The sequence below is a fragment of the Entelurus aequoreus genome, linkage group LG03 (genome assembly GCF_033978785.1).
Source record: "Entelurus aequoreus isolate RoL-2023_Sb linkage group LG03, RoL_Eaeq_v1.1, whole genome shotgun sequence".
NCBI lineage: Eukaryota > Metazoa > Chordata > Actinopteri > Syngnathiformes > Syngnathidae > Entelurus > Entelurus aequoreus.
In genome coordinates this window covers 87,627,272-87,651,621 of record NC_084733.1, presented here as the reverse complement: position 1 = coordinate 87,651,621, position 24,350 = coordinate 87,627,272, and the positions used below count along the sequence as shown (strand labels likewise).

Below are 24,350 nucleotides of genomic sequence, written 5' to 3'. Positions count from 1 at the left end.
TAAGGGAATAAATCGTATTTTTTATAGGATTTTATAAGAGGAAAATAAATTAAAAACAGTGAAGAAATAATTAGAATATTATAAATAAATACTAATAGAATACACAAACACTACAGTAATTTTTTTAAAGTTGTAAAATTATACCAAAAAAAGATGCAATATTATGAGAATAAAGACCTCTTTTTTTTCTTTTAGAAAAAAGATGTTGGATTACAAAAATAATAATAATAAATAATAATAATAATAATAAATAATATAAGATTCAGGTATTTTGTTTTCTAAAAAAAAAAGCAATATTGTGGAAAAAATATGTACTATTAGAATAAAATTCTATATTTTCCATTTAAAAAGGTGACTAATTGCAACAAAGAAGTTGCAATTTCTGTGAGAAACAAGTCACAAAGTTATGAGAGAAGTAATACAAACAGTCCGAACATTAAGGGAATAAATCATATTTTTTATAGGATTTTATTAGAGGAAAATAAATTAAAAACAGTGAAGAAATAATTAGAATATTATAAATAAATACTAATAGGATACACAAACACTACAGTTATTTTTTTAAAGTTGTAAAATTATACCAAAAAAAGATGCAATATTACGAGAATAAAGACCTCTTTTTTTTCTTTTAGAAAAAAGATGTTGGATTACAAAAATAATAATAATAAATAATAAATAAATAATAATATAAGATTCAGGTATTTTGTTTTCTAAAAAAAAAGCAATCTTGTGGAAAAAATATGTATTATTAGAATAAAATTCTATACTTTCCATTTAAAAAGGTGACTAATTGCAACAAAGAAGTTGCTGTTTCTGTGAGAAACAAGTCACAAAGTTATGAGAGAAGTAATACAAACAGTCCGAACGTTAAGGGAATAAATCATATTTTTATAGGATTTTATAAGAGGAAAATAAATTTAAAAAACTGAAGAAGTAATTTGAATATTATTAATAAATACTACTAAAATCCACAAATAGTATAGTCGTTTTTTTAAAGTTGTAAAATTATACAAAAAAACTTGCACTATTATGACATCTATTTTTTAACTTGTTAAAGGGAAAAAAAACATTGGAAAAAAAAGATGCATTATTACGAAAATAAAGACATCTTTTTTGGGGGAAAAAAAGATGTTGGATTACAAATAAAACTTAATATGAGATTTAGGTATTTTTTTCTCTAAAAAGCAATATTGTGGAAAAAAAGATGTATTATTAGAATGAAATTCTATTTTTTTTCCATTTAAAAAGGTGGTTAATTGCAACAAAAAAGTTGGAATGTGAGATTAAAGTTCACATTTTTCAAGAAAAAGTTGTAAATTCATGAGAAATATTAAAATATTTACATGAAAAACAAATAAAAAGTTGGGATATTATGGGATTTTTTTTTTTTAGAAAAACTTAAAAGTAGCAGAATTATACAAAAAATGTTGCACACTCACAGCTGCTACTACCTCGAGTACTACTAGTACTACTACAACTAGTACTACTTGGGTACTGTACTGTACTGCAAGTACGTTTTGGAACTCAACAATTTTCCCTCAAAAGTCAAGGAAAAGTTGGAGTGTTCATATTTAATATCCCAAAGTAAAGTAGTCATTTTGGAGAATAAAGTCACAAAGTTATGAGAGAAGAAATACAGTCGGAATATTAAGAGAATAAATCATATTTTTTATAGGATTTTATAAGAGGAAAATAAATTAAAAACAGTGAAGAAATAATTAGAATATAATAAATAAATACTAATAGAATACACAAACACTACAGTCATTTTTTTTAAGTTGTAAAATTATACCAAAAAAAGATGCAATATTATGAGAATAAAGACCTCTTTTTTTTCTTTTAGAAAAAAGATGTTGGATTACAAAAATAATAATAATAATAAATGATAATAATAATAATAAATAAATAATAATAAATAAATAATAATATAAGATTCAGGTATTTTGTTTTCTAAAAAAAGCAATATTGTGGAAAAAATATGTATTATTAGAATAAAATTCTATATTTTCCATTTAAAAAGGTGACTAATTGCAACAAAAAAGTTGCAATTTCTGTGAGAAACAAGTCACAAAGTTATGAGAGAAGTAATACAAACAGTCCGAACGTTAAGGGAATAAATCATATATTTATAGGATTTTATAAGAGGAAAATAAATTAAAAACAGTGAAGAAATAATTAGAATATTATAAATAAATAGAATACACAAACACTACAGTCATTTTTTTAAAGTTGTAAAATTATACCAAAAAAAGATGCAATATTACGAGAATAAAGACCTCTTTTTTTTCTTTTAGAAAAAAGATGTTGGATTACAAAAATAATAATAATAAATAATAATAATAATAATAAATAATAATATAAGATTCAGGTATTTTGTTTTCTAAAAAAAAGCAATATTGTGGAAAAAATATGTACTATTAGAATAAAATTCTATATTTTCCATTTAAAAAGGTGACTAATTGCAACAAAAAAGTTGCAATTTCTGTGAGAAACAAGTCACAAAGTTATGAGAGAAGTAATACAAACAGTCCGAACGTTAAGGGAATAAATCATATTTTTTATAGGATTTTATAAGAGGAAAATAAATTAAAAACAGTGAAGAAATTATTAGAATATTATAAATAAATACTAATAGAATACACAAACACTACAGTCATTTTTTTAAAGTTGTAAAATTATACCAAAAAAAGATGCAATATTACGAGAATAAAGACCTCTTTTTTTTCTTTTAGAAAAAAGATGTTGGATTACAAAAATAATAATAATAAATAACAATAATAATAATAAATAATAATATAAGATTCAGGTGTTTTGTTTTCTAAAAAAAAGCAATATTGTGGAAAAAATATGTATTATTAGAATAAAATTCTATATTTTCCGTTTAAAAAGGTGACTAATTGCAACAAAAAAGTTGCAATTTCTGTGAGAAACAAGTCACAAAGTTATGAGAGAAGTAATACAAACAGTCCGAACGTTAAGGGAATAAATCATATTTTTATAGGATTTTATAAGAGGAAAATAAATTAAAAACAGTGAAGAAATAATTAGAATATTATAAATAAATACTAATAGAATACACATCAGTACACATCAGTACTACATAATTTTTTTAAAGTTGTAAAATTATACCAAAAAAAGATGCAATATTACGAGAATAAAGACCTCTTTTTTTCTTTTAGAAAAAAGATGTTGGATTACAAAAATAATAATAATAAATAATAATAAAAATAATAAATAATAATATAAGATTCAGGTATTTTTTTTCTAAAAAAAAAGCAATATTGTGGAAAAAATATGTATTATTAGAATAAAATTCTATATTTTCCATTTAAAAAGGTGACTAATTGCAACAAAAAAGTTGCGATTTCTGTGAGAAACAAGTCACAAAGTTATGAGAGAAGTAATACAAACAGTCCGAACGTTAAGGGAATAAATCATATTTTTTATAGGATTTTATAAGAGGAAAATAAATTAAAAACAGTGAAGAAATAATTAGAATATTATAAATAAATACTAATAGAATACACATCAGTACACATCAGTACTACATAATTTTTTTAAAGTTGTAAAATTATACCAAAAAAAGATGCAATATTACGAGAATAAAGACCTCTTTTTTTTCTTTTAGAAAAAAGATGTTGGATTACAAAAATAACAATAATAAATAATAATAATAATAATAAATAATAATATAAGATTCAGGTATTTTGTTTTCTAAAAAAAAGCAATATTGTGGAAAAAATATGTACTATTAGAATAAAATTCTATATTTTCCATTTAAAAAGGTGACTAATTGCAACAAAAAAGTTGCGATTTCTGTGAGAAACAAGTCACAAAGTTATGGGAGAAGTAATACAAACAGTCCGAACGTTAAGGGAATAAATCATATTTTTATAGGATTTTATAAGAGGAAAATAAATTAAAAACAGTGAAGAAATAATTAGAATATTATAAATAAATACTAATAGGATACACAAATACTAGTCATTTTTTTAAAGTTGTAAAATTATACCAAAAAAAGATGCAATATTATGAGAATAAAGACCTCTTTTTTTTCTTTTAGAAAAAAGATGTTGGATTACAAAAATAATAATAATAAATAATAATAATAATAATAAATAATAATATAAGATTCAGGTATTTTGTTTTGTAAAAAAAAAGCAATATTGTGGAAAAAATATGTATTATTAGAATAAAATTCTATATTTTCCATTTAAAAAGGTGACTAATTGCAACAAAAAAGTTGCAATTTCTGTGAGAAACAAGTCACAAAGTTATGAGAGAAGTAATACAAACAGTCCGAACGTTAAGGGAATAAATCATATTTTTATAGGATTTTATAAGAGGAAAATAAATTAAAAACAGTGAAGAAATAATTAGAATATTATAAATAAATACTAATAGAATACACAAGCACTACAGTCATTTTTTTAAAGTTGTAAAATTATACCAAAAAAAGATGCAATATTACGAGAATAAAGACCTTTTTTTTCTTTTAGAAAAAAGATGTTGGATTACAAAAATAATAATAAATAATAATAATAATAATAATAAATAATAATATAAGATTCAGGTGTTTTGTTTTCTAAAAAAAAGCAATATTGTGTAAAAAATATGTACTATTAGAATAAAATTCTATATTTTCCATTTAAAAAGGTGACTAATTGCAACAAAAAAGTTGCAATTTCTGTGAGAAAAAAGTCACAAAGTTATGAGAGAAGTAATACAAACAGTCCGAACGTTAAGGGAATAAATCATATTTTTTATAGGATTTTATAAGAGGAAAATAAATTAAAAACAGTGAAGAAATAATTAGAATATTATAAATAAATACTAATAGAATACAAACACTACAGTCATTTTTTTAAAGTTGTAAAATTATACCAAAAAAAGATGCAATATTACGAGAATAAAGACCTCTTTTTTTTCTTTTAGAAAAAAGATGTTGGATTACAAAAATAATAATAATAAATAATAATAATAATAATAAATAATAATATAAGATTCAGGTATTTTGTTTTCTAAAAAAAAAAAGCAATATTGTGGAAAAAATATGTACTATTAGAATAAAATTCTATATTTTCCATTTAAAAAGATGACTAATTGCAACAAAAAAGTTGCAATTTCTGTGAGAAACAAGTCACAAAGTTATGAGAGAAGTAATACAAACAGTCCGAACGTTAAGGGAATAAATCATATTTTTATAGGATTTTATAAGAGGAAAATAAATTAAAAACAGTGAAGAAATAATTAGAATATTATAAATAAATACTAATAGAATACACAAACACTACAGTCATTTTTTTAAAGTTGTAAAATTATACCAAAAAAAGATGCAATATTACGAGAATAAAGACCTCTTTGTTTTCTTTTAGAAAAAAGATGTTGGATTACAAAAATAACAATAATAAATAATAAATAATAATATAAGATTCAGGTGTTTTGTTTTCTAAAAAAAAGCAATATTGTGGAAAAAATATGTATTATTAGAATAAAATTCTATATTTTCCATTTAAAAAGATGACTAATTGCAACAAAAAAGTTGCAATTTCTGTGAGAAACAAGTCACAAAGTTATGAGAGAAGTAATACAAACAGTCCGAACGTTAAGGGAATAAATCATATTTTTATAGGATTTTATAAGAGGAAAATAAATTAAAAACAGTGAAGAAATAATTAGAATATTATAAATAAATACTAATAGAATACACATCAGTACACATCAGTACTACATAATTTTTTTAAAGTTGTAAAATTATACCAAAAAAAGATGCAATATTACGAGAATAAAGACCTCTTTTTTTCTTTTAGAAAAAAGATGTTGGATTACAAAAATAATAATAATAAATAATAATAAAAATAATAAATAATAATATAAGATTCAGGTATTTTTTTTCTAAAAAAAAAGCAATATTGTGGAAAAAATATGTATTATTAGAATAAAATTCTATATTTTCCATTTAAAAAGGTGACTAATTGCAACAAAAAAGTTGCGATTTCTGTGAGAAACAAGTCACAAAGTTATGAGAGAAGTAATACAAACAGTCCGAACGTTAAGGGAATAAATCATATTTTTTATAGGATTTTATAAGAGGAAAATAAATTAAAAACAGTGAAGAAATAATTAGAATATTATAAATAAATACTAATAGAATACACATCAGTACACATCAGTACTACATAATTTTTTTAAAGTTGTAAAATTATACCAAAAAAAGATGCAATATTACGAGAATAAAGACCTCTTTTTTTTCTTTTAGAAAAAAGATGTTGGATTACAAAAATAACAATAATAAATAATAATAATAATAATAAATAATAATATAAGATTCAGGTATTTTGTTTTCTAAAAAAAAGCAATATTGTGGAAAAAATATGTACTATTAGAATAAAATTCTATATTTTCCATTTAAAAAGGTGACTAATTGCAACAAAAAAGTTGCGATTTCTGTGAGAAACAAGTCACAAAGTTATGGGAGAAGTAATACAAACAGTCCGAACGTTAAGGGAATAAATCATATTTTTATAGGATTTTATAAGAGGAAAATAAATTAAAAACAGTGAAGAAATAATTAGAATATTATAAATAAATACTAATAGGATACACAAATACTAGTCATTTTTTTAAAGTTGTAAAATTATACCAAAAAAAGATGCAATATTATGAGAATAAAGACCTCTTTTTTTTCTTTTAGAAAAAAGATGTTGGATTACAAAAATAATAATAATAAATAATAATAATAATAATAAATAATAATATAAGATTCAGGTATTTTGTTTTGTAAAAAAAAAGCAATATTGTGGAAAAAATATGTATTATTAGAATAAAATTCTATATTTTCCATTTAAAAAGGTGACTAATTGCAACAAAAAAGTTGCAATTTCTGTGAGAAACAAGTCACAAAGTTATGAGAGAAGTAATACAAACAGTCCGAACGTTAAGGGAATAAATCATATTTTTATAGGATTTTATAAGAGGAAAATAAATTAAAAACAGTGAAGAAATAATTAGAATATTATAAATAAATACTAATAGAATACACAAGCACTACAGTCATTTTTTTAAAGTTGTAAAATTATACCAAAAAAAGATGCAATATTACGAGAATAAAGACCTTTTTTTTCTTTTAGAAAAAAGATGTTGGATTACAAAAATAATAATAAATAATAATAATAATAATAAATAATAATATAAGATTCAGGTGTTTTGTTTTCTAAAAAAAAGCAATATTGTGTAAAAAATATGTACTATTAGAATAAAATTCTATATTTTCCATTTAAAAAGGTGACTAATTGCAACAAAAAAGTTGCAATTTCTGTGAGAAAAAAGTCACAAAGTTATGAGAGAAGTAATACAAACAGTCCGAACGTTAAGGGAATAAATCATATTTTTTATAGGATTTTATAAGAGGAAAATAAATTAAAAACAGTGAAGAAATAATTAGAATATTATAAATAAATACTAATAGAATACAAACACTACAGTCATTTTTTTAAAGTTGTAAAATTATACCAAAAAAAGATGCAATATTACGAGAATAAAGACCTCTTTTTTTTCTTTTAGAAAAAAGATGTTGGATTACAAAAATAATAATAATAAATAATAATAATAATAATAAATAATAATATAAGATTCAGGTATTTTGTTTTCTAAAAAAAAAAAGCAATATTGTGGAAAAAATATGTACTATTAGAATAAAATTCTATATTTTCCATTTAAAAAGATGACTAATTGCAACAAAAAAGTTGCAATTTCTGTGAGAAACAAGTCACAAAGTTATGAGAGAAGTAATACAAAGAGTCCGAACGTTAAGGGAATAAATCATATTTTTATAGGATTTTATAAGAGGAAAATAAATTAAAAACAGTGAAGAAATAATTAGAATATTATAAATAAATACTAATAGAATACACAAACACTACAGTCATTTTTTTAAAGTTGTAAAATTATACCAAAAAAAGATGCAATATTACGAGAATAAAGACCTCTTTGTTTTCTTTTAGAAAAAAGATGTTGGATTACAAAAATAACAATAATAAATAATAAATAATAATATAAGATTCAGGTGTTTTGTTTTCTAAAAAAAAGCAATATTGTGGAAAAAATATGTATTATTAGAATAAAATTCTATATTTTCCATTTAAAAAGATGACTAATTGCAACAAAAAAGTTGCAATTTCTGTGAGAAACAAGTCACAAAGTTATGAGAGAAGTAATACAAACAGTCCGAACGTTAAGGGAATAAATCATATTTTTTATAGGATTTTATAAGAGGAAAATAAATTAAAAACAGTTAAGAAATAATTAGAATATTATGAATAAATACTTATAGAATACACATCATTACACATCAGTACTACATAATTTTTTTAAAGTTGTAAAATTATACCAAAAAAAGATGCAATATTACGAGAATAAAGACCTCTTTTTTTCTTTTAGAAAAAAGATGTTGGATTACAAAAATAATAATAATAAATAATAATAATAATAAATAATAATATAAGATTCAGGTATTTTGTTTTCTAAAAAAAAGCAATATTGTGGAAAAAATATGTACTATTAGAATAAAATTCTATATTTTCCATTTAAAAAGGTGACTAATTGCAACAAAAAAGTTGCGATTTCTGTGAGAAACAAGTCACAAAGTTATGAGAGAAGTAATACAAACAGTCCGAACGTTAAGGGAATAAATCATATTTTTATAGGATTTTATAAGAGGAAAATAAATTAAAAACAGTGAAGAAATAATTAGAATATTATAAATAAATACTAATAGGATACACAAATACTAGTCATTTTTTTAAAGTTGTAAAATTATACCAAAAAAAGATGCAATATTACGAGAATAAAGACCTCTTTTTTTTCTTTTAGAAAAAAGATGTTGGATTACAAAATAATAATAATAAATAATAATAATAATAATAAATAAATAATAATAAATAATAATAATAAATAAATAATAATATAAGATTCAGGTATTTTGTTTTCTAAAAAAAAAGCAATATTGTGGAAAAAATATGTATTATTAGAATAAAATTCTATATTTTCCATTTAAAAAGGTGACTAATTGCAACAAAAAAGTTGCTGTTTCTGTGAGAAACAAGTCACAAAGTTATGAGAGAAGTAATACAAACAGTCCGAACGTTAAGGGAATAAATCATATTTTTTATAGGATTTTATAAGAGGAAAATAAATTTAAAAAAAAACTGAAGAAGTAATTTGAATATTATTAATAAATACTACTAAAATCCACAAATAGTATAGTCGTTTTTTTAAAGTTGTAAAATTATACAAAAAAACTTGCACTATTATGACATCTATTTTTTAACTTGTTAAAGGGAAAAAAAACATTGGAAAAAAAAGATGCATTATTACGAAAATAAAGACATCTTTTTTGGGGGAAAAAAAGATGTTGGATTACAAATAAAACTTAATATGAGATTTAGGTATTTTTTTCTCTAAAAAGCAATATTGTGGAAAAAAAGATGTATTATTAGAATGAAATTCTATTTTTTTTCCATTTAAAAAGGTGGTTAATTGCAACAAAAAAGTTGGAATGTGAGATTAAAGTTAAAATTTTTCAAGAAAAAGTTGTAAATTCATGAGAAATATTAAAATTTTTACATTAAAAACAAATAAAAAGTTGGGATATTATGGGATTTTTCTTTAGAAAAACTTAAAAGTAGCAGAATTATACAAAAAATGTTGCACACTCACAGCTGCTACTACCTCGAGTACTACTAGTACTACTACAACTAGTACTACTTGGGTACTGTACTGTACTGCAAGTACGTTTTGTAATATGTTACATATTTTATCTAAAAATAAAATATGGCTTTAATGATGTGATAACCCAATTCTGTTTGATATTTTATTTTTTTCTAAAAAATAAAAACATAATATCCAAACTTTTTATTTACCTGTTTAATTTAATCTTTTTTCTCCCAAAAATGTAATAATAAAAAATCTACAGAAAGTCATAACTTTGACTTTTTTTAATCTCACATTCCAACTTTTTTGTTGCAATTATTCACCTTTTTAAATGGAAAAAAAGTTGTATTCTATTAATACATATTTTTTTCCACAATATTGTTTTTTTTAGAAAAAAAACAACCTGAATCACATACTACGTTTTTGGTGAAATTACAAAAAATACTTAGAATATTATAAATAAATATTACTAAAATACACAAATACTACAGTAGTTTTTTAAAGTTGTAAAATTATCCAAAAAAAGTTGCAGTATTATGACAACTTTTTTGAACTTGTTAAATTTTAAAAAACAGTGGAAAAAAGATGCAATATTATGAGAATAAAGACCTTTTTTTTCTAATAGAAAAAATATTACGAAAAAAGCAATATTATGGAAAAAAAGATGTATTATAAGAATACAATTCTATTTTTTCCATTTAAATGTGACTAATTGCAAAAAAAAAGTTGGAATGTGAGATTAAAAAAAGTCACAAAGTTATGAGAGAAGAAATGCAGTCGGAATATTAAGAGAATAGATCATATTTTTATATGATTTTTATAAGAGGAAAATAAATAAAAAACTGTGAAAAAAGAAATAAATACTACTAAAATACAAAAACAAAAAAATTGTGAAGAAATCATTAGAATATTATAAATAAATACTACTAAAATACACAAATACTGCAGTCATTTTTTAAAGTTGTAAAATTATACAAAAATAGTTGTCGTATTATGACAACTTTTTTTAACTTGTTAAATTGAAAAAACGGTGGAAAAAAAAGATGCAATATTATGAGAATAAAGACCTTTTTTTTCTAATAGAAAAAATATATTACAAAAAAATCTAACATGAGATTCAGGTATCTTTTTCTCTAAAAAAAAAAAACAATATTGTAGAAAAAAAGATGTATTATTAGAATAAAACTATTATTTCCATTCAAAAAGGTGATTCATTGCAACAAAAAAGTTGGAATGTGTGATTAAAGTTAGAATTTTTCAAGAAAAAAAGTTGTAAAATCATGAGAAATATTACAAATATTCTGTAGATTTTTTATTATTACATTTTTGGGAGAAAAACTAAAATTAAAAAGATAAATAAAAAGTTTGGATATTATGGGGTTTTTCTTAATTTTTTTTTTTTAGAAAAAAAATAAATAAACAGAATTGGGTTATCACAACATTAAAGTCATATTTTATTTTGAGATAAAATATGTAATATATTAATGTATCTATAATATTAATAATCAAGATTCAAGTCATATTTTTGGTGAAATTCCAAAAAATACTTAGAATATTATAAATAAATACTACTAAAATACACAAATACTAGAGTTGTTTTTTTTAAAGTTGTAAAATTATCCAAAAAAAGTTGCAGTATTATGACAACTTTTTTTAACTTGTTAAATTAAAAAAAACAGTGGAAAATAAAGATGCAATATTACGAGAATAAAGACCTCTTTTTTTTTTTTTTTTTTAGAAAAAAGATGTTACAAAAAAATGTAATATGAGATTCAGGTATTATTTTTCTCTAAAAGAAAAGCAATATTGTGGAAAAAAAACATGTATTATTAGAATACATTTCCATTTTTTCCATTTGAAAAGGTGATTAATTGCAACAAAAAAGTTGGAATGTGTGATTAAAGTTAGAATTTTTCAAGAAAAAAGTTTAAAACTCATGAGAAATATTACAGGATTAATGCCATAACTTTCTGTAGATTGTTTTTTTAATTACATTTTTGGGAGAAAAAAGCTTAAATTAAAAAGATAGATAAAAAGTTGTGATATTGTGGGATTTTCTTGTACAAAAACTTTAAAGTTGTAAAATTATACAAAAAAAGTTACATTTTTGGGAGAAAAAAGATTAAATTAAAAAGATAAATAAAAACTTTGGATATTATGTTTTTTGTCGTTGTTTTTTTTTTTTTTAGAAAAAAATTAAATAAACAGAATTGGGTTATCACAACATTAAAGTCATATTTTATTTTTTAGATAAAATATGTAACATATTAATGTGTCTATAATATTAATAATAAAGATTCAAGTCATATTTTTGGTGAAATGACAAAAAATACTTAGAATATTATAAATAAATATTACTAAAATACACAAATACTACAGTCGTTTTTTAAAGTTGTAAAATGATCCAAAAAAAGTTGCAGTATTATGATAACTTTTTTTAACTTGTTAAATTTTAAAAAACTGTGGAAAAAAGTAATATTATGAAAAAAGCAATATTATGGAAAAAAAGACGTATTATAAGAATAAAATTCTATTTTTTCCATTTAAAAAGGAGACTAATTGCAAAAAAAAGTTGGAATGTGAGATTAAAAAAAGTCACAAAGTTATGAGAGAAGAAATACAGTCGGAATATTAAGAGAATAAATCATATTTTTATATGATTTTTATAAGAGGAAAATAAATAAAAAAACTGTGAAAAAAGAAATAAATACTACTAAAATACAAAAACAAAAAAATTGTGAAGAAATCATTAGAATATTATAAATAAATACTACTAAAATACACAAATACTGCAGTCATTTTTTAAAGTTGTAAAATTGTAAAATCATACAAAAAAAGTTGCAGTATTAAGACAACTTTTTTTTTTACTTGTTAAATAAAAAAAACAGTGGGAAAAAAGATGCAATATTATGAGAATAAAGACCTTTTTTTCTAATAGAAAAAATATATTACAAAAAAATCTAACATGAGATTCAGGTATTTTTTTCTCTAAAAAAACAATATTGTAGAAAAAAAGATGTATTATTAGAATAAAACTATTATTTCCATTCAAAAAGGTGATTCATTGCAACAAAAAAGTTGGAATGTGTGATTAAAGTTAGAATTTTTCAAGAAAAAAAGTTGTAAAACCATGAGAAATACTACAAATATTCTGTCGATTTTTAATTATTACATTTTTGGGAGAAAAACTAAAATTAAAAAGATAAATAAAAAGTTTGGATTTTTTTTTATTTTTTAGAAAATAAATAAATAGAATTGGGTTATCACAACAACATTAAAGTCATATTTTATTTTGAGATAAAATATGTAACATATTAATGTATCTATAATATTGATAATCAAGATTCAAGTCATATTTTTGGTGAAATTACAAAAAATACTTAGAATATTATAAATAAATACTACTAAAATACACAAATACTAGAGTCGTTTTTTTAAAGTTGTAAAATTATCCAAAAAAAGTTGCAGTATTATGACAACTTTTTTTAACTTGTTAAATTAAAAAAAACAATATTACGAGAATAAAGACCTCTTTTTTTTTTTTTTTAGAAAAAAGATGTTACAAAAAAATGTAATATGAGATTCAGGTATTATTTTTCTCTAAAAGAAAAGCAATATTGTGGAAAAAAATATTTCAATTTTTTCCATTTGAAAAGGTGATTAATTGCAACAAAAAAGTTGGAATGTGTGATTAAAGTTAGAATTTTTCAAGAAAAAAGTTTAAAACTCATGAGAAATATTACAGGATTAATGCCATAACTTTCTGTAGATTGTTTTTTTAATTACATTTTTGGGAGAAAAAAGCTTGAATTAAAAAGATAGATAAAAAGTTGTGATATTGTGGGATTTTCTTGTACAAAAACTTTAAAGTTGTAAAATTATACAAAAAAAGTTAAATTTTTGGGAGAAAAAAGATTAAATTAAAAAGATAAATAAAAACTTTGGATATTATGTTTTTTGTTGTTGTTTTTTTTAGAAAAAAATTAAATAAACAGAATTGGGTTATCACAACATTAAAGTCATATTTTATTTTTTAGATAAAATATGTAACATATTAATGTGTCTATAATATTAATAATAAAGATTCAAGTCATATTTTTGGTGAAATGACAAAAAATACTTAGAATATTATAAATAAATATTACTAAAATACACAAATACTACAGTCGTTTTTTAAAGTTGTAAAATGATCCAAAAAAAAGTTGCAGTATTATGATAACTTTTTTTAACTTGTTAAATTTAAAAAAAAACAGTGGAAAAAAGCAATATTATGGAAAAAAAGACGTATTATAAGAATAAAATTCTATTTTTTCCATTTAAAAAGGTGACTAATTGCAAAAAAAAAGTTGGAATGTGAGATTAAAAAAAGTCACAAAGTTATGAGAGAAGAAATACAGTCGGAATATTAAGAGAATAAATCATATTTTTATATGATTTTTATAAGAGGAAAATAAATAAAAAACTGTGAAAAAAGAAATAAATACTACTAAAATACAAAAACAAAAAAATTGTGAAGAAATCATTAGAATATTATAAATAAATACTACTAAAATACACAAATACTGCAGTCATTTTTTAAAGTTGTGAAATTGTAAAATCATACAAAAAAAGTTGCAGTATTAAGACAACTTTTTTTAACTTGTTAAATAAAAAAAACAGTGGGAAAAAAGATGCAATATTATGAGAATAAAGACCTTTTTTTTCTAATAGAAAAAATATATTACAAAAAAATCTAACATGAGATTCAGGTATTTTTTTCTCTAAAAAAACAATATTGCAGAAAAAAAGATGTATTATTAGAATAAAACTATTATTTCCATTCAAAAAGGTGATTCATTGCAACAAAAAAGTTGGAATGTGTGATTAAAGTTAGAATTTTTCAAGAAAAAAAGTTGTAAAATCATGACAAATATTACAAATATTCGGTAGATTTTTTATTATTACATTTTTGGGAGAAAAACTAAAATTAAAAAGATAAATAAAAAGTTTGGATATTATAGGTTTTTAAAAAAAAATTTTTTTTAGAAAAAAAATAAATAAACAGAATTGGGTTATCACAACATTAAAGTCATATTTTATTTTGAGATAAAATATGTAACATATTAATGTATCTATAATATTAATAATCAAAATTCAAGTCATATTTTTGGTGAAATTACAAAAAATACTTAGAATATTATAAATAAATACTACTAAAATACACAAATACTAGAGTCGTTTTTTTAAAGTTGTAAAATTATCCAAAAAAAGTTGCAGTATTATGACAACTTTTTTTAACTTGTTAAATTTAAAAAAACAGTGGAAAAAAAGATGCAATATTAGGAGAATAAAGACCTCTTTTTTTTCTCTTTTTTTTTTTTTTTTTTAGAAAAAAAATGTTACAAAAAAATGCAATATGAGATTCTGGTATTATTTTTCTCTAAAAGAAAAGCAATATTGTGGAAAAAAATATGTATTATTAGAATACATTTCCATTTTTTCCATTTGAAAAGGTGATTAATTGCAACAAAAAAGTTGGAATGTGTGATTAAAGTTACAATTTTTCAAGAAAAAAGTTTAAAACTCATGAGAAATATTACAGGATTAATGCCATAACTTTCTGTAGATTGTTTTTTTAATTAAATTTTTGGGAGAAAAAAGCTTAAATTAAAAAGATATATAAAAAGTTGTGATATTGTGGGATTTTCTTGTACAAAAACTTTAAAGTTGTAAAATTATACAAAAAAAGTTTAATTTTTGGGAGAAAAAAGATTAAATTAAAAAGATAAATAAAAACTTTGGATATTATGGGGTTTTTTTGTTGTTTTTTTTAGAAAAAAATTAAATAAACAGAATTGGGTTATCACAACATTAAAGTCATATTTTATTTTTTAGATAACATATGTAACATATTAATGTGTCTATAATATTAATAATAAAGATTCAAGTCATATTTTTGGTGAAAATACAAAAAAAGCTGGTCATATTATACAATGAACGTTGTGTTTTTTTAAGGTTACTAGTAGGAAAAAGTGCTTGCTATGATAGGCTGTCACGTACGAACCGCTGCTCTCGCCCTTCATGGCCCTCATCAGCTCGTTGGCCCTCTCCTGGCAGTGGAGCGACTCCAGCAGGTAGAGCACGTAGTCATCAAACATGAGATGGATCAGGTGGAAGGAGCCTGCGGCACAACAAGCCCACGTTGTTATTACCATCATCATCGCCATGGTGATGACATCACATCCTCCCCACACAAACTGGAATGCCCTCCTGAATTTTCCACAGCCAGAAATAGGTCTGCTGACCTCCGGGCGGAGGGGTCGAACAGAATTGAGGGTGTCATTGTGGCCGCATGACAAACACTCGCCGCCATTCAGCCGTCATAAAATGGAAAAGAGGTTCAGGGGGGAGAAGTCTTTTGTTAATTAGCTGTTTGTGCACATAAAGCCAGCTGGCTTTTTCATATTCAAACAAGTTTTTCTATTCGTGTTAACGGCGCCTCCATTATCAGGGCCACGCCCCCTTCCACCTGCACACCTGCTTTCACTTTCTAGAAACATCTGGATATCTGCAATGCTCCATTGTCTACAGACTATGATGCAATGTGACTTACTATCCTTCATGGAAGACCTTCTACAAAAGCTCCACAGTTTCCAAAAACAATTTGAAATGTGGACTCGTCAGACCACGGAACACTTTTCCACTTTGCGTCAGTCCATCGTAGACGAGCTCGGGCCCAGCGAAGCCGGCGGCGTTTCCGGGTGTTGTTGATAAACGGCTTTGGCTTGGCACAGTAGAGTTTTAACTTGCACTTACAGATGTAGCGACAAACTGTAGTTACTGACAGTGGTTTTCTGAAGTGCTCCTGAGCCCATGTGGTGATATCCTTTACACACCGATGTCGCTTTTTGATGCAGTACCGCCTGAGGGATCCAAGGTCTGTAATATCATGGCTTACCTGTAGTGATTTCTCCAGATTTAATTAAAAGAATAAAAAATACAAAATAAATAAAAATAAAAATAAATTTGTTTTTTAATTTCTTGTGCGGCCGCGGCCCGTGTATATATTGTGTTTTTTATGTTGATTTAATTTTTTTTTAAAAAATTACAAAAAAATAAATAAAATAAAAATGTTTTTTAATTTCTTGTGCGGCCGCGGCCCGTGTATATATTGTGTTTTTTATGTTGATTTAATTAAAAGAAATAAAAAAAAAAATTTTTAAATAAAAAAATTATTTTGTTTTTTAATTTCTTGTGCGGCCGCGGCCCGTGTATATATTGTGTTTTTTATGTTGATTTAATTAAAAGAAATAAAAAATTATTTTTTAAAAATAAAAAAATTATTTTGTTTTTTAATTTCTTGTGCGGCCGCGGCCCGTGTATATATTGTGTTTTTTATGTTGATTTAATTAAAAGAATTTAAAAAATAAATAAATATAATAAATACATTTTGTTTTTTAATTTCTTGTGCGGCCGCGGCCCGTGTATATGTTGTGTTTTTTATGTTGATTTAATTAAAAGAATAAAAAAATAAATAAATAAATAAATAAATAAATTTTGTTTTTTAATTTCTTGTGCGGCCGCGGCCCGTGTATATATGGTGTTTTTTATGTTGATTTAATTAAAAGAATTTAAAATAAAAAAATAAAAAAAAGTTTTTTAATTTCTTGTGCGGGCGCGGCCCGTGTATATATTGTGTTTTTTATGTTGATTTAATTAAAAGAATTTAAAAAAAAATATTTTGTTTTTTAATTTCTTGTGCGGCCGCGGCCCGTGTATATATTGTGTTTTTTATGTTGATTTAATTAAAAGAATAAAAAGAATAAAAAAATAAAAACATTTTGTTTTTTAATTTCTTGTGCGGCCGCGGCCCGTGTATATATTGTGTTTTTTATGTTGATTTAATTAAAAGAAATTAAAAAAAAAAAAAAAATTGTTTTTTAATTTCTTGTGCGGCCGCGGCCCGTGTATATATTGTGTTTTTTATGTTGATTTAATTAAAAGAAATTTAAAAAAAAAAAATTTTGTTTTTTAATTTCTTGTGCGGCCGCGGCCCGTGTATATATTGTGTTTTTTATGTTGATTTAATTAAAAGAAATAAAAAAATATATATAAAAAGAAAATAAAAATATTTAGTTTTTTAATTTCTTGTGCGGCCGCGGCCCGTGTATACATTGTGTTTTTTATGTTGATTTAATTAAAAGAAATTTAAAAAAAAAAAAAAAAGTTTTTTAATTTCTTGTGCGGCCGCGGCCCCTGTATATATTGTGTTTTTTATGTTGATTTAATTAAAAGAGAAAAAAAAAAAAAGAAAACATTATTTTGTTTTTTAATTTGTTGTGCGGCCGCGGCCCGTGTATATATTGTGTTTTTTATGTTGATTTAATTAAAAGAATAAAAAAAATAAAAAAATAAAAACATTTTGTCTTTTAATTTCTTGTGCGGCCGCGGCCCGTGTATATATTGTGTTTTTTATGTTGATTTAATTAAAAGAAAGAAAAAAAAAAAGAAAAAAATTATTTTGTTTTTTAATTTCTTGTGCGGCCGCGGCCCGTGTATATATTGTGTTTTTTATGTTGATTTAATTAAAAGAAATTAAAAAAAAATAAAAAATTGTTTTTTAATTTCTTGTGCGGCCGCGGCCCGTGTATATATTGTGTTTTTTATGTTGATTTAATTAAAAGAAATTTAAAAAAATAAAATTTTGTTTTTTAATTTCTTGTGCGGCCGCGGCCCGTGTATATATTGTGTTTTTTATGTTGATTTAATTAAAAGAAATAAAAAAATATATATAAAAAGAAAATAAAAATATTTAGTTTTTTAATTTCTTGTGCGGCCGCGGCCCGTGTATACATTGTGTTTTTTATGTTGATTTAATTAAAAGAAATTAAAAAAAATAAATAAATAAAACTAAAATAAAAATAAAAAAGTTTTTTAATTTCTTGTGCGGCCGCGGCCCCTGTATATATTGTGTTTTTATGTTGATTTAATTAAAAGAATAAAAAATAAAAAATAAATAATAAAAAATTTTGTTTTTTAATTTCTTGTGTACCGGGCCGCGGCCCGGTGGTTGGGGACCACTGGGCTAATCGATTGATTAAGAAGACCGCTTTGTCTCATTAAAAATATTCAAACTACGGTAGATTAAAAACTTTTTTTTAGTATACATTCTTTTAGACTTTGAGCTGCATGCTGTGTTCATTTTGTAGGCGAAAAATGCTCCGTCTTAGTTATCGTCAACGACCTATTTTCCCCTGACTAAAATAGGACGATAACGAGTCAAAACAAATGCACATTTGATGAAAACAATGACGAAATTAATTGACAAACGAATAACGACGACATGAAAGTACAAACCCCAAAAGCAGTGAAGTTGTCACGTTGTGTAAATGGTAAATAAAAACAGAATACAATGATTTGCAAATCATTTTCAACTTATATTCAATTGAATAGACTGCAAAGACAAGATATTTAACGTTCACACTGGAAAACTTTGTTATTTTTTGCAATTATTATCTAATTTGGAATTTAATGGCTGCAACATGTTTCAAAAAAAGCTGGCACAAGTGGCAAAAAGACTGAGAAAGTTGAGGAATGCTCATCAAAACACTTATTTGGAACATCCCACAGGTGAACGGGCTAATTGGGAACAGGTGGGTGCCATGATTGGGTATAAAAGTAGCTTCCATGAAATGCTCAGTCATTCACAAACAAGGACAGGGCGAGGGTCACCACTTTGTCAACAAATGCCTGAGCAAATTGTTTAAGAACGACATTTCTCAACCAGCTATTGCAAGGAATTTAGGGATTTCACCATCTCCGGTCTGGATTTGAGAAACACCCTGCGGTGCAGCTTGGACACAACTTCAGTAAACAACCGAGGTTCATTGGGTGTTTCGGGTCTTTGATCTCGATACACCAGAGGTGTCCAAAGTGCGGCCCTGCAGCTAATCGTTTACCGGCCCCCCACACATTCTGCAAAAATTGCAAAATTGATAGTATTGCAAAAATAAAAAATAAACATTTTTTAAAAAGTGGAATGAGGTGAAATCTAACAAGAAAACGTCGCAATGTTGACATAAAACTGCCATTTTTTTTCCTTTTGTCTGTTTATTTTTATTTTTTTTTGCCATTGCTCGAAAAAAAAAAAGACAAAAAAAATCTATGTGACAATGAATTATTACTTAAAAAAATGTCACTTTAAAATGTTTTATGTGGAAAAAATATTGCATATATTGTGTGGTTGCCATAGAAAAACATCAAAGTTTTATTTGACAAAAGAGCATAAAACAAACAAAATAGTTCTCACGTAAAATGGACAGATATATCTGAAGTCGATCTCGTAATTTAAGTGTGAAAAGTAAAAAAAACAACTAATAAAAATGTATCACTTTATGAGTGGGAGACCTTTTGGATCCCAAATATATTTAGTGGGATTTTATTTAATTTTTCACTGTGATTACTCGAAAATATTAAAGAATTCAAATCTATGGTGTCCTGCATTAATGATCTTTTAGGGCTCTAATTACTAAATACTAGGGATGTCCGATAATGGCTTTTTGCCGATAACCGATATGCCGATATTGTCCAACTCTTTAATTACCGATACCGATATCAACCGATACCGATATCAACCGATATATACAGTCGTGGAATTAACACATTATTATGCCTAATTTTGACAACCAGGTATGGTGAAGATAAAGTACTTTTTAAAAAAATGAATCAAATAAAATAAGATAAATAAATTAAAAACATTTTCTTGAATAAAAAATAAAGTACAACAATATAAAAACAGTTACATAGAAACTAGTAATTAATGAAAATTTGTAAAATTAACTGTTAAAGGTTAGTGGAGCAGCAGCACGCACAATCATGTGTGCTTACGGACTGTATCCCTTGCAGACTGTATTGATATATAATGTAGGAACCAGAATATTAATAACAGAAAGAAACAACCCTTTTGTGTGAATGAGTGTAAATGGGGGAGGGAGGTTTTTTGGGTTGGTGCACTAATTGTAAGTGTATCTTGTGTTTTTTATGTGGATTTAATAAAAAAAAAAAAAAAAAAAAACACAAAAAAAAACCGATACGGATAATAAAAAAAACGATACCGATAATTTCCGATATTACATTTTAAAGCATTTATCGGCCGATAATATCGGCAGACCGATATTATCGGACATCTCTACTAAATACTGCATATTTCAGTTTTACTATAAAAAAACCAAAGTTGTCTTCGACAGAAAAGGCATAAAACCTGTTTTTTTTTGGATAGCGTCTGCTATCCAAGTAAGTCCTCTTGTTGTGTTGCTGCAGCCAGCCGCTAATACACCGATCCCACGTACAACTTTCTTCTTTGCAGCCTCCATTGTTCATTAAACAAATTGCAAAAGATTCACCAACACAGATGTCCAGAATACTGTGGAATTATGAAATGAAAACAGACCTTTTTGTATTGTATTCAATGGGGTACCAATACTCCTGTTTCACTGGCTACGTCACGTGCATACGTCATCATCCAAAGGCGTTTTCAACCGGACGTTTAGCGGGAAATTTAAAATGGCACTTTATAAGTTAACCCGGCCGTATTGGCATGTGTTGCAATGTTAAGATTTCATCATTGATATATAAACTATCAGACTGCGTGGTCGGTAGTAGGCCTTTAATGACCATACTTGCCAACCCTCCCGTTTTTAGCGGGAGAATCCCGGTATTCAGCGCCTCTCCCGACAAACTCCCGGTATTCAGCCGGAGCTGGAGGCCACGCCCCCCTCCAGCTCAACGCGGACCTGAGTGGGGACAGCCGTCCTCACGTCCGCTTTCCCAGCAGCTTGCCTGCCCAATGACGTCATAACATCTACGGCTTTTAGAGAGTAGAGTGCACAACAAGGAGAGAGAGTTCTTGGTTTCTTATGTGGGTTTATTGTTAGGCCGTTTCATTAACGTCGTCCCAGCGCGGTAACAACACACAACAACAGCAGTCACGTTTAGTCTACCGTAAAGCAGTTTGTCTGCCGTAAACAGCAACGTTGTGACACTCTTAAACAGGACATTACTGCCACCTACTGGATAGCCTGCAGAACACTGAAATTCAAGTATGTCTTTTATTTATATGTATAATAAAATATAAAAAAATATATATATAGCTAGAATTCACTGAAAGTCAAGTATTTCATACATATATATATATAATATATATATATATTAGGGATGTCCGATAATATCGGCCTGCCGATATTATCGGCCGATAAATGCGTTAAAATGTAATATCGGAAATTATCGGTATCGTTTTTTTTATTATCTGTATCGGTCTTTTTTCATTTTTAATTTTTTTTTTTATTAAATCAACATAAAAAACACAAGATACACTTACAATTAGTGCACCAACCCAAAAAACCTCCCTCCCCCCATTTCTTTATGTTATCAATATTCTGGTTCCTACATTATATATCAATATATATCAATACAGTCTGCAAGGGATACAGTCCGTAAGCACACATGATTGTGCGTGCTGCTGCTCCACTAATAGTACTAACCTTTAACAGTTAATTTTACTCATTTTCATTCATTACTAGTTTCTATGTAACTGTTTTTATATTGTCGTACTTTCTTTTTTATTCAAGAAAATGTTTTTAATTTATTTATCTTATTTTACAATTTTTTAAAAAAAGTACCTTATCTTCACCATACCTGGTTGTCCAAATTAGGCATAATAATGTGTTAATGCCACGACTGCATATATCGGTTGATATCGGTATCGGTTGATATCGGTATCGGTAATTAAAGAGTTGGACAATATCGGAATATCGGATATCGGCAAAAAGCCATTATCGGACATCCCTAATATATATATATATATATATATATATATATATATATATATATATATATATATATATATATATATATATATATATATATATATATATATATATGTATATAATATATATATATATATATGAAATACTTGATTTGGTGAATTCTAGCTGTAAATATACTCTCCTCTTAACCACGCCCTTAGCCACGCCCCCCCCCCCCCCACCTCCCGATATTGGAGGTCTCAAGGTTGGCAAGTATGTTAATGACTGAGACCCTTGACTGGTCCCCGGGAGCCCTAAAGGTTAAAAAAAAAAAAATCTATATATTTTGTTATGATTTGAAAATGGAAAATATCAAAATGGCCCCCGTATGCTTAAATTTTTCCGTGTGTGGCCCTCAGGGGATAAAGTTTGGACACCCCTGCTATACACCCGTGCCTGGGTGCCTGGGCGTACTACTCCATCCGTCTCCCCTCTTGATCCACAACCACCTTGAGGCTTTCTCAGCCGCCTCGCTGATATTCCTGGTGGTTTTTCTCTCCAGCAACCCTCTGAGTCCAAGAAGTCTGAATGCTCCATGCACAGATTGCCCTAGCAAGCCCCTGCAGGCCACTTCTATAGGCTCACGGCGGCCCTCCAGCCGCTCTCTCTGCATGCCTCCACCAGCTCAAGGTATTTGGCCTTCTTTCGCTCATGCGCCTACTCCATCCCGTCTTCCCAGAGGACTGTAAGTTCCAGCAGCACAACATGCACCTGGTGGTGGCGCCATGTGTACCATGCTGGTATATCCAAGCCTTGAACTTCCCGACTTGTCCACTGCTGATAGCCAGGTCTTCAGCTACACTTGGGCTGACTGCACTGCTGCATAGTCCTGTAATATCATCAAAAGGTTCAGAGAATCTGGAGAAATCACTGCACGAAAGCGATGATATTACGGACCTTGGATCCCTCAGGCGGCGCTGCATCAAAAAGCGACATCAGTGTGTAAAGGATATCACCACATGGGTTCAGGAACACTTCAGAAAACCACTGTCAGTAACTACAGTCGGTCGCTACATCTGTAAGTGCAAGTTAAACCTCTCCGATGCAAAGCCAAAGCCATTTATCAACAACACCCAGAAACGTCGCCGGCTTCGCTGGGCCCGAGCTCGTCTAAGATGGACTGATGCAAAGTGGAAAAGTGTTCTGTGGTCTGACGAGTCCACCTTTCAAATTGTTTTTGGAAACTGTGGACGTCAAAGAGGAAAAGAACCATCCGGATTGTTCTAGGCGCAAAGTGTAAAAGCCAGCATGTGTGATGGTATGGGGGTGTATTAGTGCCCAAGGCATGGGTAACTTACACATCTGTGAAGGCACCATTAATGCTGAAAGGTACATACAGGTTTTGGAGCAACGTTATCATGGACGCCCCTGCTTATTTCAGCAAGACGATGCCAAGCCACGTGTTACAACGGCGTGGCTTCGTAGTAAAAGAGTGCGGGTACTAGACTGGCCTGCCTGTAGTCCAGACCTGTCTCCCGTTGAAAATGTGTGAAGGCTAAAATATCAGAAGGGAGACTGTTGAACAACTTAAGCTGTACATCAAGCAAGAATGGGAAATAATTCCACTTCATAAATAGAGGAATTTCCCTGATTTTCTGGAAAAAGTCTCATAAAAAGTCAATTTAAAAAAAAAAAAATTCTCTTATTTTCTGAAAAAAAGAAATCATTTCCCTTAATTATTGTTTTAATTCCAAATTTCCCTTAGTTTCAGAAAAAACAAAAATAAGAAATTACCTTGATTTTTGTATAGAAATTTAAATAAGGAATTTCCTTGAATTTAAGGGGGGAAAAAGAGCA

At 26.3% G+C, this 24,350-nt stretch overlaps 1 protein-coding gene across 1 annotated transcript in view; it reads right to left on the bottom strand.

Moving 5' to 3' along the window:
• Positions 1–24,350, bottom strand: part of rfx4 (regulatory factor X, 4) — a 110,592-nt gene that overhangs the window by 14,301 nt on the left and 71,941 nt on the right. Inside the window, exon 15 of the mRNA XM_062040744.1 lies at positions 15,755–15,871. Within this exon, the coding sequence (XP_061896728.1) occupies positions 15,755–15,871 (117 nt within the window). The remainder of the gene's footprint in view (positions 1–15,754; positions 15,872–24,350) is intronic.